The sequence below is a fragment of the Colossoma macropomum genome, unplaced genomic scaffold, assembly GCF_904425465.1.
Source record: "Colossoma macropomum unplaced genomic scaffold, Colossoma_macropomum, whole genome shotgun sequence".
Taxonomy (NCBI): Eukaryota; Metazoa; Chordata; class Actinopteri; order Characiformes; family Serrasalmidae; genus Colossoma; species Colossoma macropomum.
The window spans coordinates 204,348-222,674 of record NW_023495660.1 but is presented as its reverse complement, the minus strand read 5'-3'; the positions used below and the strand labels follow the sequence as shown (position 1 = coordinate 222,674).

Sequence of the window (18,327 nt, the reverse complement as noted above, 5' to 3'; positions counted from 1 at the left end):
TCATGTCCTCTTTTTAATTCTTTGCAAATAAACTGTGCACTAGAATTTGCTCATAATTGCTTGTGTGTTTAGTTTCATACACACACCTACACACAAAAGACGGAAAATCTCTGGTCACTATGGAGACAAAAGCACATACAAAAAGTGTAAATGAAGATCTAATCAAGATGACCACAAAGCATCCCTTTGAAATGAAATCTGACATCACTGTAGGATTTTCCATTTATGACAAAAAGCTTAAAAATAAGAAATCTGTAAGAAAGAAAAGGAAGAATAGAGAAAGAAAGTCCACAAATAAATTGTATACTTTTTTATTTTTCTTGTGTTCTGGGGCTTTGCTTACAGAAGATAGATGTAGAAAGCATTCACTCACAGGTGCCACTGTAAGTTACGAGATAACATTTTGCCCTAATGAGATCATTCTGAAAGAATAATACCGTTCCTCCATACTGCCAACCACCAGAGGGCACTAAAGGCTTAAGTACAATCATCTATCATCATGCGCATTTCCACGTCACAACTGTCATCCTCTTTTAGCAAAATATTTCAGATCATAATGTGCAAAAGTGGTCCCTTTTCGTTGCAAACCTGTACAAATGACAGTGAGAGAAGTGCAAATAAGGAATATGAGTACTTTAAAGAAAGACTAAACAATTAAAAAAGAAAAAAATTTCAATATCTTGACAAATTCTTTCACAACCTGTCATGCTACTCAAAATTTGCTTATATGTATAGTCTTCATGACAAAACCATAATGAGCTACCATCCTACGTGTCATTCAATACCCCCCTGTACTGGCTGAATGAAAGAAGGTCTCCACTTGAGTAGGGTACTGGTAATAAGATACAGTTCTTTATCGATAAAGTCGCTCAAAGAAGTAAGACAACATAAGCAAGGAATAAACCTGAGAAGCTAGTGAGTGAAACAGAACTCTTTCAGGCAGCTGTGGCCTCCAAGACATTTTACAATGCACAGACACACCTAATGATAAAGACTTTACAATCCAATTAAATCCACCTTAAAATGAAAGAAAGGTTTAAAAATATGCATCTAAGGGGCTTAGTTTCTGAAGGTCAAAGAGATACCAAAATGATTCCAAGCCTATAATAGACTCACTGCATTTGGAAAACTGGAAAAGTGGTTGCAGTTGGAAGCTCACTGCTTAGCCACTGATAGACATTTAAAGAAAAGATAGTGCTATAAAAATATTCTAACAATATTATGCCAGCTACTTGCAAGAAAAAGTGCGAAACTCAACTTATAACCTGGTTTCAGCCATGGGCGTCGCTAGGCCAGATTTAGGGGGGCTTTAGCCCCATCCCCCTCCCCCCAACCAAACATTATTATGTCCCCTTTCTCAAATAAATGTACATTACCAGTTCAAATCCTCTATAGTTTATTCTCTTTCATTCTTCATTATTCAGCTGTGCCATCACGTCTCCAACTTCGTAGTATACTGTGACAGCAGGGTGTGACTTGGGGGGAGACGCTGCTGCTGCTCTAATGCAGCGCTACCTCTGATGTGCTACCAGAGATTAACTAACATCACGTGAAAAGCTGAACCCCCGGCAATCAAATCAGACTGTGTAATTTGTAAGCCAATCGTATCAGACCTGGGGGAGGGGTTCGGGTTTAACTTGCTCTGCAAAGTAACGTGAGCCGACAACTGCTGAAGCTATGATGGACTTGTGGCAAATGCTCATTAAAATAAACATTATACCTTATACGAGTTCCATAATATACAGAAACAGTAAGTAGTTACAGAGTGACTATTCACCTATGATATGGATTTGTGGCAAATTATGGTCAGTATAGTTGGCTATACTGGGTTTTTACTGAGTGCTTGTTAGCGAGTTAACTTTGGGTTTACATAAGGCTAAAAAAGGGGTTAAGCTAATACTAATATTAGCTACAAGCCAAGCAGTTTAAGATTTTGAAGAAACGACACTTCGTAGGGAGAGTGTGAGAGTGTGAATGAGCAAACAGACAGAAATAATGTTACTGACATTTATATTCTTTGTTTTTATATTCTCTTTAGTTTTTGGAAACAAAGTATTAGCCATATTTTGTTGCTTACAGTAAATTAATGTCAGAGAAAGGGTCATATGATGTTGACCAAAATTAAATTTTCTATCCCTCAAATCCTCAAACTGTAAATGGAAAAACTGACCTCTTATTATTTTTAGTTAATGAATTCTTGTAAATATGAATTTAATAAAAATAAATAAAAAAAAATATTACTAAACACAGATAGAGAAAGAAGCTGAAGGAGACTGACAGGGCTGAAAGTAGCAGATCAAGTGATCAAAAAGAAAGTGAGAGAGTTGTTTAAGCTTAAGTCCCCCCCTCTAGTGACGCCCCTGGCTTCAGCAACACAAAACCTGAACATTTGACCACAAGACGAAAGTAAGAGTTTCATGACTCATAGAGTTTGTTTACACCTTGCATTAACATGTGCTTCTTGTCCAAATCTGGATATACTTTGGCTGGAATGCATTTACACATTTTACTAAATGCGTCCCCAGTGTGACCAGATAAGATCTGATTTTACATTCCTGCATAAAAACCGTATCACAATCACCCTTTGGTTAGGAATGGGCAGTGTATTACACACACACTTATCCGCTTATCCTCCTGGGTCACGGTGGGTACTGGAGCCTATCCCAGCAGTCACTGAGTGGAATGGACTGCCTCACATTTAAGGAAGGGACAAAACTGGAATAAGAAGTTAACTTCAGCACTGTTGAATTTCTCAAGCCATTTGTCTTATACATTTGTATTATACATGCATCCCATACATTCATGCGGACACTGATGGAATTTCGAAAATATTACAATCACTTCAATACCAGCTAGTTTGCTAGTGTGCTTATTTGGAGCACAAAACCTTCGTCTGATGCAGGCATTTATCTGGGTGACTGAGGGTCTGGTGTCTTAATTTTCTTGCAAAACATGACTACAGCTTACAACGTAGTCACCCTGCTAAATGGGCTAGCAATAGCATCGTATACGCAGTTTGCGCGCTACGTTATTTTAACTTATTTCTTGCATACCAGTGTAACAGTTAAGACAAAACTTACACGAGGCTGTAAACATGGTTTCTAACATGCTACTACCAGTGGATTACACATTGTCAAATATTGGAAAAAACTTTTAAAACAAGCAGCGCCACTACTGTCTTGAGGACATGAGACACAGAAGACGTAAATGTACATATTCCATTTACGCTTCAGATTTGTCTCTGACCACTTCAAATGTGGTCTGAGCAACCCAATCTTTATCTGTGTTCTGGGTGTGTTTATACCTGGCTTTTTTATACAGTCAAGTGAAAAGTCAAGTGAAATCCAAACCTGATACAATTAACGAAAACGCATGTTAATGCAAGTTGTAAACAGCCTGTTATACTGTCTTGTTGACATTTTGAGCCGTCAACTCGTATTGCCACTTCCCAACCATTAAATTTGGTGGTAAATATATTCTTCTTTCATGAACACTTTGATACTCTTCTACAAACTGTTCAAAACTATCAAAAAGCATTCAAAACAGGACTTAATGGTGTTTCCATTATTTTGTTTAACACCTTTCAAATATTTGATCTTGTTAAAAAAGAGAGCTCAAAAGACATAGAGACAGACAAACAGACAGACAGAGAGCTCCCACGTTACACAACAGAAGCAGCGATTTCATTTTCTTAAGGATAAAAGATAGCACATGCATCAAGAACCCCATGCCACAAAGACAGCAAACGCTATCGTCTTGTAAACTGAAAGGAAAAAAAGGGGGGGAATCTTGCCTTCGCTGAGTCTGAGAAAGACCCCTTCATACATTCCTTAGACCATCAAGGCAAAGAGAGCTTTGAATGTCTTCATTGGCTAATCAAAATTCAGGTCCATAAGGGTCACTTTTTTGTGCTTTAGCTGTTCTATTCAGCACAGACTCTGGTTGACCTCTCCATTGGTAACTGCGTCTTTGGCTGTTTCGGGCTGATCCAGGCCAGGCTTGTCCTGCGGCAGGTTAGGTGGGGAGTAGGGTCCAGCGGGCAGCTTTAGTGACCCACAGCACTCCCACAGCCCCTGTGCTGGGCTGGACGAGAAGAGGCGCCTGCAGGGGTGGCAACACTGGTAGAAAAGCAGCATGAAGAAGACAGCCAGCACATAGCCCAGCAGCAGCAGCAGCTCCAGCACGGGTGCATCCACCTGCCGGTAGAAGTCAGTGCGGTGGACATACCAGAGCGAGGTGAGCGCCGCGTTTTCAACAAAACGCAGCGAGTAGTAGGTGGCCGACCGGCGCCAGCCATGACCCTTGTCGATGAGGTCCGGGTCGTCCAGCTTGAGCTGTACTGCCGACCAGCAGAAGACGTTGATGCCAGCGTAGAGGAAGGTGAGCATGCAGAGCACAATGGTGGTGCCCACACGTGTCAGTGTCTTCTCAATGTTCTCAGGGAAGGGTGAGTGGCTGCTCCAGAAGCGCACCCACGGCTGCAAGAAGAAGATCAGGAAGCTGATCAGCACCAAGGGCAGCACCCACACCTTCAGCACAGAGCTGAACAGCACTAGCACAGCCACTCGCGTGGCGATCTCGAAGCCGCGCCACAAGAACACGCATAGGTATGCCGCTGGATGTACTGAAACCTCATAGTCGTCGTAGCGGATCTTGATGGCCAGGATGTTGCAGCGCAGTGCACCATACACAATGGACAGCAGAGAGATGACCATCAGCGTGCCTGAGTGAAGGAGAGTGAATACTGATATATTATTTAGGTGAATAATTATTAGGTTTACCTACAGGCATATGCAAATGTTTCGATGCCCCTGATGAAAATACATATATTTTTTTTAACATTCTCTACAGAGAACACACTTCTGTATATTTTAATTTGCTGAAACATTGGGGAAAAATAAAATAAAATATGACCTGTGCAAATGTTACAACAAATAGAAACACTATATCTGAGGTTGTCCCCTGTAGAGGATGTGCAAATTTATTTTCACTTAGAAAATCAAACTTTTGCATATAACTGTAGCTACAATCTGATTAATGCTATTTAATCAGTTACATCCACAATACAGTTACACCCACAATACAGGTGAGTACACTGACTGTAGCCTGTTGCAAAATGTATCAGGTGGCCTCTTCCATTTAAGGAAAGGGACCACCATAGGACCACTGCTGAACAGATATTGAGTGGCGGATCATGCAGTGACTCTGACACCTTAGTGGCATGTTAGCAATGTGTGGCACTGGTTTGAGTGTATCAGATGGCACACACACATACACACACACACAGGCACAACACATGTTACACTCACTGGCCAATTGTAGGTATATATACAGTGGTGTGAAAAAGTGTTTGCCCCTTCCTGATTTCTTATTCTTTTGCATGTTTGTCACACTTAAATGTTTCAGGTCACCAAACAAGTTTAAATATTAGACAAAGATAACACAAGTAAACACAAAACACAGTTTATAAATGAAGATCTTTATTATTAAGGCAAAAAGAAATCCAGACCTACAGGGCCCTGTGTGAAAAAGTGATTGCCCCCTAAACGTAGTAACTGGTTGGGCCACCCTTAGCAGCAACAAACCGCAATAAAGCGTTTGCGATAACTGGCAATGAGTCTTTTACAGCGCTGTGGAGGAATTCTGGCTCACTCATCTTTGCAGAATTGTTGTAATTCAGCCACACTGGAGGGTTTCCGAGCATGAACCGCCTTTTTAAGGTCATGCCACAGCATCTCAATCAGATTCAGGTCAAGACTTTGAGTAGGCCACTCCAAAGTCTTAATTTTGTTTTTCTTAAGCCATTCAGAGGTGGACTTGCTGGTGTGTTTTGGATCATTGTCCTGCTGCAGAACCCAAGTGCACTTCAGCTTGAGGTCATGAACAGATGGCCGGACATTCTCCTTCAGGATTTTTTGGTAGACAGCAGAATTCATGGTTCCATTTACCACAGCAAGCCTTCCAGGTCCTGAAGCAGCAAAACAGCCCCAGACCATCATACTACCACCACCATATTTTACTGTTGGTATGATGTTCCTTTTCTGAAATGCTGTGTTACTTCTACGCCAGATGTAATGGGACATACACCTTCCAAAAAGTTCAACTTTTGTCTCGTCATTCCACAGAGTATTCTCCCAAAAGTCTTGGGGATCATCAAGATGTTTTCTGGCAAAACTGAGACGAGCCTTTATGTTCTTTTTGCTCAGCAGTGGTTTTCGTCTTGGAACTCTTTGGATGTTGTTGTGGGGTCTTTTGTGACCTCTTGGATGAGTCAAGCCTACGGTCTTGGGGTAATTTTGGTCAGCCGGCCACTCCTGGGAAGGTTCACCACTGTTCTATGTTTTCGCCATTTGTGGATAATAGCTCTCACTGTGGTTCGCTGGAGTCCCAAAGCTTTAGAAAAGGCTTTATAACCTTTTCCAGACTGATAGATCTCAATTACTTTGTTTCTCATTTGTTCCTGAATTTCTCTGGATCGCAGCATGATGTCTAGCTTTTGAGGATCTTTTGGTCTACTTCACTTTGTCAGGCTGGTCCTATATAAGTGATTTCTTGATTGAGAACAGGTGTGGCAGTAATCAGGCCTGGGTGTGGCTAGGGAAATTGAACTCAGCTTTCCAAAGATGTGATAAACCACAGTTAATTTTTGTTTTAACGGGTGGGGGGGTGGGGGGGGTTCCCTTAATAATAAAGATCTTCATTTATAAACTGCATTTTGTGTTTACTTGTGTTATCTTTGCCTAATATTTAAATTTGTTTGGTGATCTGAAACATTTAAGTGTGACAAACATGCAAAAGATTAAGAAATCAGGAAGGGGCAAACACTTTTTCACACCACTGTATATATATATATATATATAACTGCGTGTGTGTGTGTGTGTGTGTAGATGTCACATACGCAAAAAAACAGCATTTTGGGTTTACAATATGTAAGCACATATATCGTATTTTTACTTTCACTTTTTCTTCATCAGTAACACTAACACAAAGCATCCTTTTAGGAAACAGGTGTAAATCAATTCATGTCAACACATCTGAATCTAAAAGCAGAGAGAGGAAAAGACTGATGTAAATTTGATATCTGGCTATTCTTAACTACTGCCTTAGCCCCACAGTATTTCAACACAAATGAAACATAAATTTCTTATGCATCTGACCTTTCTGATGGACACATAATTTTAAAATATTCAAAACCACAGATGTTTTATGGTATTTTGCCTATATGAGCTTTGTTTCTGCATGTCAAAAGTTACAGTTTTGTGTTTCTGTTTGTGTAAGTATGTCTCAATAAATATATGCATTTTCTGCTTTATTTTACTCCTCAATGCAATGCAACGCAACTCACATTACCACAAACATTTGATTATAAAAGCTAATAACTGTGGAAAATAAGGCAATTATGTAATAACAGTGACAGGCCTAGCGAGAAGCTGAGAAGAAAACAGAGAGGGGGGAGGAGACAAAGAGACAGAAAGAGGAGGAGAGGAATAACGATCTCTACTATATAAAATCTGACTGTGCTTAAGATGTAAACAACCTTCCATTATTGATCTGTGGTGACAATTCACCACAGTGATATGTAGTAATAGCCTTGCAATATAAAATGTTCTTGGAACATACGAGAAGCAAAACGTCCCTGGGGTAACATGAGTGTTTGAATATGAAACAACATAAATCAGCCCATCCTGTTCCGGTGAATCTGACAGCAGCTGACACTGTGTACTATAAACGCCATTGTTTTCTATTTCCCTTGTGGTTGTGTGGGGAAAACACGGTAGATGTCCCCTTCCTCATGGCGGAGTACCCAGACACCAGACCTAAATAAATCTACAATTCCACTGTAAACACACAGCCTTTTTCAGCCTCTGTCAGCTGATCCAGAGTCAGTCTCTGCTTGGCTAATCCTCACCTACAGCACTGAGAGCCAAGAGTGGCCGACTGATCTGCCGCCCACTGCGATCCTCCATCTGCACCGCGGCTCTTTCGGGGGCACTCAGCAGTTTGGTGTACACCCCCGCATCCCCGTTGGATGGCTTCTAAGCCTGTTACACAGTGCTGTGTGTGCAAATCACCAGCAAGGCAAACAACACAGCAGGGCTTGTGCTGAAATAGAGGGGAGCCTGAGGTAGCAGACACCACCCGACAGGTTGTAAAGAAACATTTCACTTCACCACACTGACAATGAGGGCTATTTGTCCATGCTATTTTGTTCAAAGCAGCACTGTTTGCTACAAGTGCCTAAGACCGGTCATAACCTTTAAATGTATGAATCCTTCTCTAAACATGAGCATTTACATACGCCAGGTTGTTAGCGAACCAACACACATCTAATCCGAAATCATCTACGAATTGCCATGATAGTTTCAAACTGTCAATAACAATAACAAAAGGATAAAACAAAATATATTTATCAATTTTGAAATAATTATTAAAATGATTATAGTATGCGTGCACACACACACACACAAATGCCTCAGTAACACATAATCAGGTGTAGAATCAATCAGAGCTATATTTTGAAATATAAGCAACAAAAAGCTACAAGTTAAACATTTTTTTGTAAGTCCTATGATGCGTCTCAATGACTGCTTTCTTTAATGTACATTTATTTAAGGCAGTTTAAGAAAAGAGCATGGGGTCAGTATCAGCTGATACTCAAGTTTTCAACATCAGTATCAGTATCAGAAAAGAAAGAAGTGGTAATGTTCCATCTCTACTCCTATTATTTTAGTAAATATTTCATATTTTGTTTGTGACCACCATTACCACAGTTTTGAAATTGTCTTTTTTTATTTTTATTTAGTTTTTCCCCTTTGGTTACTGATTTCAGTTTAGTTTCAGTTAGTTTTAAGGATGCATTAATAGTTTTGTTTATATTTTCTAAAAAGTAATAGTTTAGTTTTTATTAATTTTCAGTAGGTATTTGTTGAGGGAGGAATAAAATTAACACAACAGTAGACTGAGCTTGGCTCGGCTCCAGGTTTCTTTAAAGACGGCCAAACACAGAAGGGATCCACTCCTAAGCTCTCATTCACACACTGAAAAAAAGTTCTTTTCTCAGTAATTCTATTTCATTTTAGTTCTTTTTGTTATATTACACTTTTGATTAGTCAGACAGATTTAGAAAACTGTCATTTTTATTAATTACATTTTATTTATAACAGTTAACAAGCACATATGTTCATTGCTAGTTTTTGTTTTATTAGTAGTTTTAGCCCTGTTTGTGACTTATCTGGAAAAAATTAAGAGGTATGGAAATGAGACTGGCTTGCTAGCGTGAACCTTGAACCATTCAGCCACTAACAGCTGTTAAAACTGTTACTGGTGTGGTACAGTTTTGCTTCCTTTCCATGCTTCATTGCAGGATGTCTCTGGTATTCAGCTTATTTATAAAACAAAGTGAAACTGCTTATAGCAGCGTTGTCTTCTCTGTTTATAACAGCCCTTATCTGAGTGCTGATATCCTTCAAAAGCAAGTGTGCATCCTTGAGATAGTGCTCAAGGAAGTGGATAGTCTTAAAGTGGTGTGAAGTGTTCCAGTGCCACTCTGCAAAGCCAAGGCAGGGGTGTAAAATGTAGCAAAGAGGAGGTTTTAAATTTAGTAAGCTGATGCTACATAACTGTGCTTATAAAGAGAGCAGACAAAGGAAACAATCAGAGAACACGCACGATAATCTTCAAGAAAAGGTTCAAAAAGGATTTTTGAAGCTTTAGAAGTCGCAATTATAGCTGGTGTTAACAAGTATGACCTAATTTTAATTAATATGCAATGTGTATAAAATATGTTGTTGCTGTCAAGAAAGAAATATCTCCAAAATGGTCACTTTACAAGAGAAGTAAAAAAAACTTCTTAACTTACAGTGGAAGCCAAAGTAAACAGATTGTTTAATAATAGAAGTAATTCTGAACCATTTGTATTGATCTGTTCTTTACGAAATTTTAACGCAATGCACAGGGTAACAGCAGTGTTCAAATGATGCAAAAAAAGTTAAAAACAGCAAAAACAGAGATTCAATGTTTTTTGTGAGAGCAACAATTTAAAATGATTTATTTCTCATTTGTAGCTCAATGAAACAAGCAGAATAATTTAAGCAGAAGTGCAGATTGTGAACTTTCAACTGATAGGCCTACCACGTTTCTATTTGTGAGTATAAGAAGTTGAAAGATATTTTGTAGGGATGCATGTGGATATTGGAACCATATCAGTATCCACAGATATTTAGTTTAAAAGAAATTATTGCCATTGGATAGATGTCAAGATTTGACCAGTATTTCAAAGCAAAATTTAATGATACATTTATTGCACTCTGGATGAAATGCTTCCTGCATTTTATTCATTTTACTGCATTTGTAAGTCTACAAAAATGAATGTTTATTTCTCCCTTATGCTAATCCAAGTGGATTCAGTCCCAGTTTATACATTGTTTAAATGTGTATGTATTGCCATCAGTATTGGTACCGGCAGATAAGTACATGACAAGTATCGGATATTGACATCAACACAATATCTATATTAGTGCATCCGTAATACTTAATTATAATTTTAAAGTGAAGAAAAAATTTTGTTGTACATAAATAAAAGCTTCCCTTTACATTTTTGCCCTGTGTTTGTCATTGCTTAACATAGACATGGAAAATCTGTCAAAACATAATAGAAATTTAATGTAAATATTTAATGTAAATATCATACTACAGAAATAATTGAACTGAATATCAGTAATTATATAGTGAGATATTTACATTCAATTTATATTTCATATTTTTTTGTAATTTGATAATGAAGAAAAAATGTTGTGGGTAAATAAAAACTACCCCTTTTTGCCATTTTTTTGTAATTTCTTAACATAGAAATATAAAAAAGTAAGACGTGCAGACCAAAATCTGTCAATATAGAATATAAATTCTGTATTGACAGATTTGGGCAGCACGGTGGCGCAGTGGGTAGCGCTGTCACCTCACAGCAAGAATGGCCTGGGTTTGATTCCCGTCCGGGCAACCAGGGTCATTTCTGTGTGGAGTTTGCCTGTTCTCCCTGTGTCTGCGTGGGTTTACTCCCACAGTCCAAAAACATGCAGTCAGGCCAACTGGACATGCTAAATTGCCCCTAGGTGTGAGTGTGTGAATGTGTATGTCTGTCTGCCCTGCGATGGACTGGCGACCTGTCCAGGATGTATCCTGCCTTCCGCCCAATGACAGCTGGGATAGGCTTCAGCACCCCACCGTGACTCAGAAGGATAAGCGGTTTAGATAATGTGTGTGTGTGTATTGACAGATTTGAGTCTGCATTTACAACATTTTCTGTTTCTAGAAAATGTACACTAATGTGATTTATTGAAGTGCACAGCAAAAAAGTCAGAATTCTTAACTTCTTAGGGTTAAACATGAAATGTACATTTCACTGTACACAGTCAGAAGGACCATGCCAAAAAAGCAATGATTAAAATATCTCAGGAATGTTTCAAGAAGTTCTTCAAGAACTAACTGCACAGAGGAAAAAATCTTGAGTCCACTATTTTTAAACACCACAAAAGACTTAATATTAAAGTTCCAATATTTGGGCTAGAATGTTGTGTAAACGCATTAAGTCGCTCTTACATCATTCATCATAAAACAGATGTAAACACTTACGCTTCAGCTCATCCACACCCTGCTATCTACCATTCAACATGCGTGTCAAAGCCCCTGAGAGCATGAGGCCAGATTACAACTCTCATAGCTCATGACCTTAGCTAATCAGCTTGTCTCATATCTTTGCTATGTGCCATGTAACGCTCTGTGAGCAGAACATTTCGAGCCAGCCCAACAAAATGCTGACATAATATTATAGAACCTCTCCTAACTGAGCTCTTGTTTCTGACATACATTACTATGCAAAAGTCAGAGACCACCTTGACTTCAAAAAGGTATTGAGTACGTAGTATATAGTACATTTTTCAGCTTCAGGAAAACAGTAGAAAATATATATTAAACAGAAAATTACACAGACGCCGCAATAACTAAATATTAATAATATAAGTTTTTCAGTAGGTGCTGTGTCCACACTTTACCTTTATTACAGCTTCCCTTTTTTCAGGAGACTTCAGGGATCAAGGATCAAAGAAATTTGCAGGGATATTTTTTCACACTTTAGACATTTTATTGAGTTCATTTTATGCTTCTCACGAATCAAGTAATCCCAAACACATCTAATGATGTTGTGGTCTGGACTTCTTGGATTCTTGACAGCTACACATCCTTTCAGAACCAAAGTGCTTAGTTGTCTTCCCACAGTGGCAGTATGGACAGAAACACCTGTGGTTTTTTTTCCGATCTGAACCAAGAAGTGAGCTTGATTTTTGTCCTTTTCTTAAAGGAAGGAATGAGTTATGGTTGCTTACCAGGTCTTGCATGGTTTTTAGGGGTCTTACTTTCTCTTTAACAGGTAATAATGTTTTCACTCCAGTTATACAAAGAAATGCTTGTTTTTCATTTAATTTTCTTTGACTTTCCTCTTGCTTATGCAAGTGGATTATCTTACCCACAATCACTTCAGAAACATCTCCTGAAAAATCAATAACTTGCCCTAACTGGCCATTTTGACTGAAAATTAAGTGAATGAAGGGGGTCTTTTGCACAGTACTGTATGATTGTAAAAAAGAGTGATCTTTAACTTCCAGTTTTGTTGTGAAGGCAGTTTTTTTTTAAATGTTCTGATTTGAACAATATTGATAATGTTTCCCAGGCATGAAACTATTGCATTTTATATAAGGCAATAATTTTTTCTTCTCTCTAAATTCTGCGTTCAGAAAGAATAATGACTTCCTTCTTCAGAGTCAAGTCGAACACAGCACCAATCCTGGTAATGACAAACCACAGCACTGCTCAGTTTAGCCAAACTATTTGGCCCAACACACCCAATCCACCTCATAATCAGTTGATGAGCTGGATCCGGTGTGTTGAGTCAAGGATTACTTGAAACTGCAGTACTGAGAGTTACAAGGAGCAGGACTAATGCTGGATTCAACTGAACTCAGCTCTTTTTCAACCCATGTGCTTTCAAACTACAAAGTGGGAAACAACATACACGTCCATGTGTATGGTTAGCCAGCTAACATTAGTGATACGATTAATAACATTTAATGTACAAGATGTTTTTACCCTCTCAAAAAACAACTTTATAGTCAGTGTTAAAGATTTAAGCAATATAACTGTATTTAATGGATTTAAAACTCATCTTTCTTAAAAGAACTCGTAGTTGAGAACACCATCCCAACTTTCCAAGTAGGAATTCTCATTTGAGGGGGGATCTACTTACATCTTTCCTAGTTGGAGGTTGGAAATATAAGTTACAAACTCAAAGGCAGCACTAGAAACATGGGGTTGGAGCATTCTCTCAAACTTGTGAATTCTGTGAATCACAATAATAACAATAATAATGCAAATGGGAAGTGCAACCTGTACTCTCTGTGTGATTCAGCTTTCAGTGATCTGTGTGTTTGTGTGTGTGTGTGCGTGTACTCTCCCTCACCTCTCCCAATGGAAACACCCCTCTGCAGCACGCAGATGTAGAGCTGCAGTGTGAGCTGAGGGGCGGAGCCCAGGAAGGCCTGGATGACGGAGGTTCTAGCAAAGGCTGCCCGGTGGGTGACCAGCTTGCCCTCCGCCTGCCCCACCTCCTGCTCCACCTCCTCTGTCTGACCACTGCGGGGCATTTGCTTCTTGCGTGTAATGGTGACATAAGGCTCCTCCACCTTCCCTGAGCTTCCGTAGATACAGAAGGCATCTAGGCACCTGGGAAAATGACAGGCGTTTCAGTTACATGATTAAAATAAAATGTTTCATTGTTTGTCCCGTATGAAATTGTGCACATGTGGCAGAATCCTAAATGGCAAGTTTACTTTGTCCCACTTTAGTAATCTCCAATTTCCATGTCGTCCCATTTTTACAAATTCCAAATAGTAAATATTTCATATTTTTTATGAAAGAACAATGGCACACAGTGTCACTGATGCCAAGCATTGCTTTTTTCCCTATGGTGATTTCCATGACCAAAACTTCACTTTTGCCAAGTTCATGAGGTGCTCTATGTATAAAAACAAAAAAACATACCTTATTCAAATACTCGAATAAGTAAACAAATGCTTTTATGAGTTTGTACAAATAACCTACCCCACCCCTCATGATGCTGCCGCCAAATTTTGTTTCAGACCTGTGGGAAAAACTGAAGACTTGCAGGAACATTTTAAATAAACAATATAATCATCCTAAATAATCACTGCTGATATATCCAGAAGTGTTTTGAGTGATTATTTTTTTTTATTTTAACTTTATAGTGTAATCATGCAAGTCATAAATAAAACACAACCAGAACCTGAAACTGTACACCCTGTAGGTATAAATCTTTGGCCTCACAATGATTGAATTAATAATTTAATAATTAATAACGCATTTGATTTATTTGCTCATGAGTTTGTATTCCATTTTTATTCAACAATTCAAAGCATCATGAAATCTCAAATTTTGTCAAGATTTGATTTGATAATTTTGGTACAATTCAGAATTATTTTTAAAAATACACAGAACACACAAATCCCAGATAGCAAGCATATATCGGTCGGCTGGCTTGATAAGGTCGGCACCCCACTGACTGTTTGCCACTGCTGGTCCACCCTCGAACCACACAGATTACTGTCCTGCATACAAGATCTAACTAGTTTTTAATCTCCTCAAACTGATTTTAATGCATAGAGACATTTGTTTTAGAAAATAAACAAAGATTACAAACAATTGAGAGAAACAAAATAATGACAATGCATGAAATAAAAAGATTTTGTTGCTGACATTGTGTTAGGTTAGAATTATTTACTAATTTAATTTACAAAGTATAACTAAAGAAAGGAAGGAAGGAAAATGAAGTAATTTGGACTATGAGTGGAAAAAAGTTTGTTTTTATTTTATCAGGCAGCCAAAGAATTTAGCCAAAAAAATAGTGCTTACTTTATTGAATATTATATAATTGATTTTAATCCATTTTTTTCTAAAATTGATGCAGCCGGATCACCACCATCAGATCGATGCATCAGTACATTTTCACACACTTAGTATCCTCAATACGCAGTATTTACTGTCACACCTTATTCTTGAACTGCTATGCATGAACTCTGCAAATCATTAGCCTTGCTCCATTTAATTACATGGTGAAACTGAACCTGAATCACATGCCATTGCAGCAATCATGACGTTGAAGTATGCAGACTGCAATGTCATTAACCTGAGGGCTAGAAGTCAAGGCACAACATAAGCTCCTAGTCTATTTACTCCCACTGTGTGCAAACTAATGCTGTCACTACCTATTCTATTTGCAATCAAATAATCTACTGATTACATTGAAAAGTAATACACTATATGTCTAAAAGCTTGTAGAAACCTGCTTATCCAACAGTTTTTTTCTAAAATCGATTAATATTTATCTATTAATGGAGAGTTTAGCCCCATACAGTAAACAGTAAGCCTCTAGTCTTCTGGGAAGGTTTTATACTAGATGGTGCAGTGAGCATTTGATTGCATTCAGCCACAAGAGCATTAGTGAGGTCAGGTACTGATGCTGGATCAATCCAGAGAACACAGTTCCTCCATTCCACAACCCAATTCATGGCTCATGTGCAGCTGCTCCAGAGCGTTCCATTCTATTACAAATGCTTTCTAATGAAGATGATTCAAACTAATGCCAGCAATGGGTTTACCACAAAGTAGCTGAATTCACTTATTAGAATTTCTAGATTTTCTGGATACTTTTGGAGATATAGTGTAATAATGCAACAAAAATATAGCAATAAAATGGACTTCATTGGACTTTTAGAGAAAAAGAAAGAAAAGCTAAACTAGGAAGCCTTTAATAAGACATCATGAAAAACACCACGACAAACAAAATGCAAGTAAATGGGCGCATATATCAGGCTATAACAGGTTATATCAGGCTATTTCATGCAGCAAGACAAAACAGTACAAATTAATACATACTGAAATCTCATCACTGTCATTTTTTACATAATTCAAAGATACCAGCTGCCATTTACACTGTCAAAATTTTATGACAAACACACCAATAAAAATGGTCCAAAAAATTTTAAAATAAAATGTTGTTACATTAACTTACATTGAAAGTTAAAAGGGTTTTCTCCTTCCCCTGTACTTACTGTCCTGGAGATTCTGTGATGGACATTCTGTTCTGACAGTGATGATTTGTATATAACAGTGTTAACGAATCACTTGTGATTCACTGAGAAGGTCAATTTTAATAGATAATGTATTTTTTTTTAATGAGTAATAGATTTTAAGCTGCACAATCTGCTACACTAAGACAGTGTCACAAACATTGTCCTTCAATCATCAGTTTTAAGGGCAAACCTTTCAACAGACTATTCAAAGCCTAATAAAGCCCTCATCCACCCACATATCCTTATAAACACCCTGCTGTGCTGCATCACGGGTGCATTTTAAGGTGACTGATGAAATCTGGGTTACAGATTTAAACCCATCAGTCGCCTTAAAATGTGCAAAGCCTGATCGATGCAGCACAGTGCTCCTGCAAAATCAGCATGCATGCCAGACCAGTGCTGCCTGAGGGGACAGCTTTTGCAAGCCCCGATGGGCCATTTGCCCATCTAACTCATTCAATATGCAGAGGACAGCCAGTGCACAGTACAAACCAGCTAGACTGTGCGGTGCAGAGCTTCTAACTCCAATTGTTTTTTTTTAACATCCATAGATATTACCAGTGCATTTTTACCCTCATATTCATTCACTCAGTCTTCATCATCCATTCAGCTCATCTGTGCTAGATAAAAGCACATTAATATACAATTAGAGACCCAGTGGAGGAAGATATCTGACTTTATTCCAAACGACATTGTGAGAAAGGCAATGAAATGGAAGTATAAATCATTGATGAGCCACGCAGGGTCCCTGAAACATTGACCAGCACTATCTGTTTGGGCCTGCACAGGTCACGCCGTCTGAACTGCACTGGGCTAGAAAGCGATGTCAAATGCATTAATTATGGATACAGTCTAAATGAGGATGATGGACAGCTGGGGCCAACAAACGCTGCACTGGCTGTACTGACTATTGTCAATAACACAGTGACAGGCTATTCTTATCACATTTCACAGAATGGAACTACACGCATTCAGCTTCTTTCTATCATTACTTGACAAGCAACAGCTGACATATTGCTGCTTGTTAAAAATAATAGAATCTTGCAGAATTAGAAAAATATGAAAAATATGCATTACTTTAATTATGCCTTATGGTTCCAGGTGGTACACAAATAATTGGAATTTATTGCACATGCTTTGGATCTCAGGTCACCCACGCCACAACACTTAAGGCAGGACAAAAACCAGTATGATGTGGTTTTCAACAGGGATTTTCCCCCTTAGGTAATGTTACCTGTCTGAGACTGAAGCTTAGACCTATTTAAATACCTAAAGAATATTTAGAAATATCTCACAGGTAAACAAAGCTGACACGTCACATTTAGGCAATGGCCAATGGACTGACAACACACTTGCTTGTTGCTGTCATAAATCAGGATTTTTGACTTCGTCCGGTCACAGGAAAGGCTGAAAATACCTTTCGGCAACATTCCTTCACCAACATGGCATGGCTTGCTCACTGTACGTTACTGTTGAACGTTGTGGCAGCAGTACAAAAAAGTAGAGCGCACCTGATAATAGGTCCCAGCTGTAAAATGTGGAGAAGCAGCACGAGCGGCCTGTCTCTGCTCAGGTCTCTGTGGATGAAGATGAGGGTGAGCTGCACCAGGACGGAGGGCACCAGCGTGAACAGCAGCGTGAAGCACTGCCAGATTTTGTCTCCGGCCGAGCGGTACGTAGTGCTAAGGTAAAGCGCAGCCGTCGTCTCGGCTGTGAACAGAGAGACCGACACTAGGACCGAGGTGGGCAGTCTCATCCTCACGCTGCCATCTTGGGCTTCTCCTCTGCTGATCTCGCATGCAGACTGCGCTGAGACGGAGAGACACCCCGCCGTAGCGCCGCGGCTGATTGGCGTTGTTTCTTTCCCTACCCGTATTCCGGAAAACCCCGCCTCTCGTGCTGGGATTGGCTACTGGGCTCCAGACTACTGCGCTGTGATTGGCTAAAATCTTACAGCCTACTCACTCACAGCTCGCCTAAAACTTGTGCAAAATCTCTGTAAACACTTCAATATAGTGATTTCTTGTTCCATTTGAGCTCAGATATCACAAAGAAAATGCTTTTGCCTAATCAGAACAGAGAAGTACTAACTATCAAAGTACAATGCGTTTCATAGAACCCACTATATTTT

At 39.0% G+C, this 18,327-nt stretch overlaps 1 protein-coding gene across 1 annotated transcript; it reads right to left on the bottom strand.

Moving 5' to 3' along the window:
• Positions 1-1,111: 1,111 nt before the first annotated feature.
• xk (X-linked Kx blood group (McLeod syndrome)) lies at positions 1,112-18,055 on the bottom strand. Its single transcript, XM_036563169.1, has 3 exons — positions 17,708-18,055; positions 13,508-13,770; positions 1,112-4,723 (listed from the first exon to the last, which is right to left on the bottom strand). Exons 1-3 carry the CDS (start codon positions 17,950-17,952, stop codon positions 3,927-3,929), a joined length of 1,305 nt encoding a protein of 434 aa, XP_036419062.1. The 5' UTR covers positions 17,953-18,055; the 3' UTR covers positions 1,112-3,926.
• Positions 18,056-18,327: the final 272 nt, after the last annotated feature.

Bases quoted from the DNA above. Each gene is read 5' to 3' on its own strand.
- xk (XM_036563169.1), bottom strand. From the start codon at position 17,952: ATGAGACTGCCCACCTCGGTCCTAGTGTCGGTCTCTCTGTTCACAGCC. The intron at 13,771-17,707 runs GTGCGCTCTACT...TCATTTTCCCAG, and splicing joins CAGCTGGGACCTATTATCAG to GTGCCTAGATGCCTTCTGTA. The intron at 4,724-13,507 runs GTGAGGGAGAGT...TCCTTCACTCAG, and splicing joins GGGTGTTTCCATTGGGAGAG to GCACGCTGATGGTCATCTCT.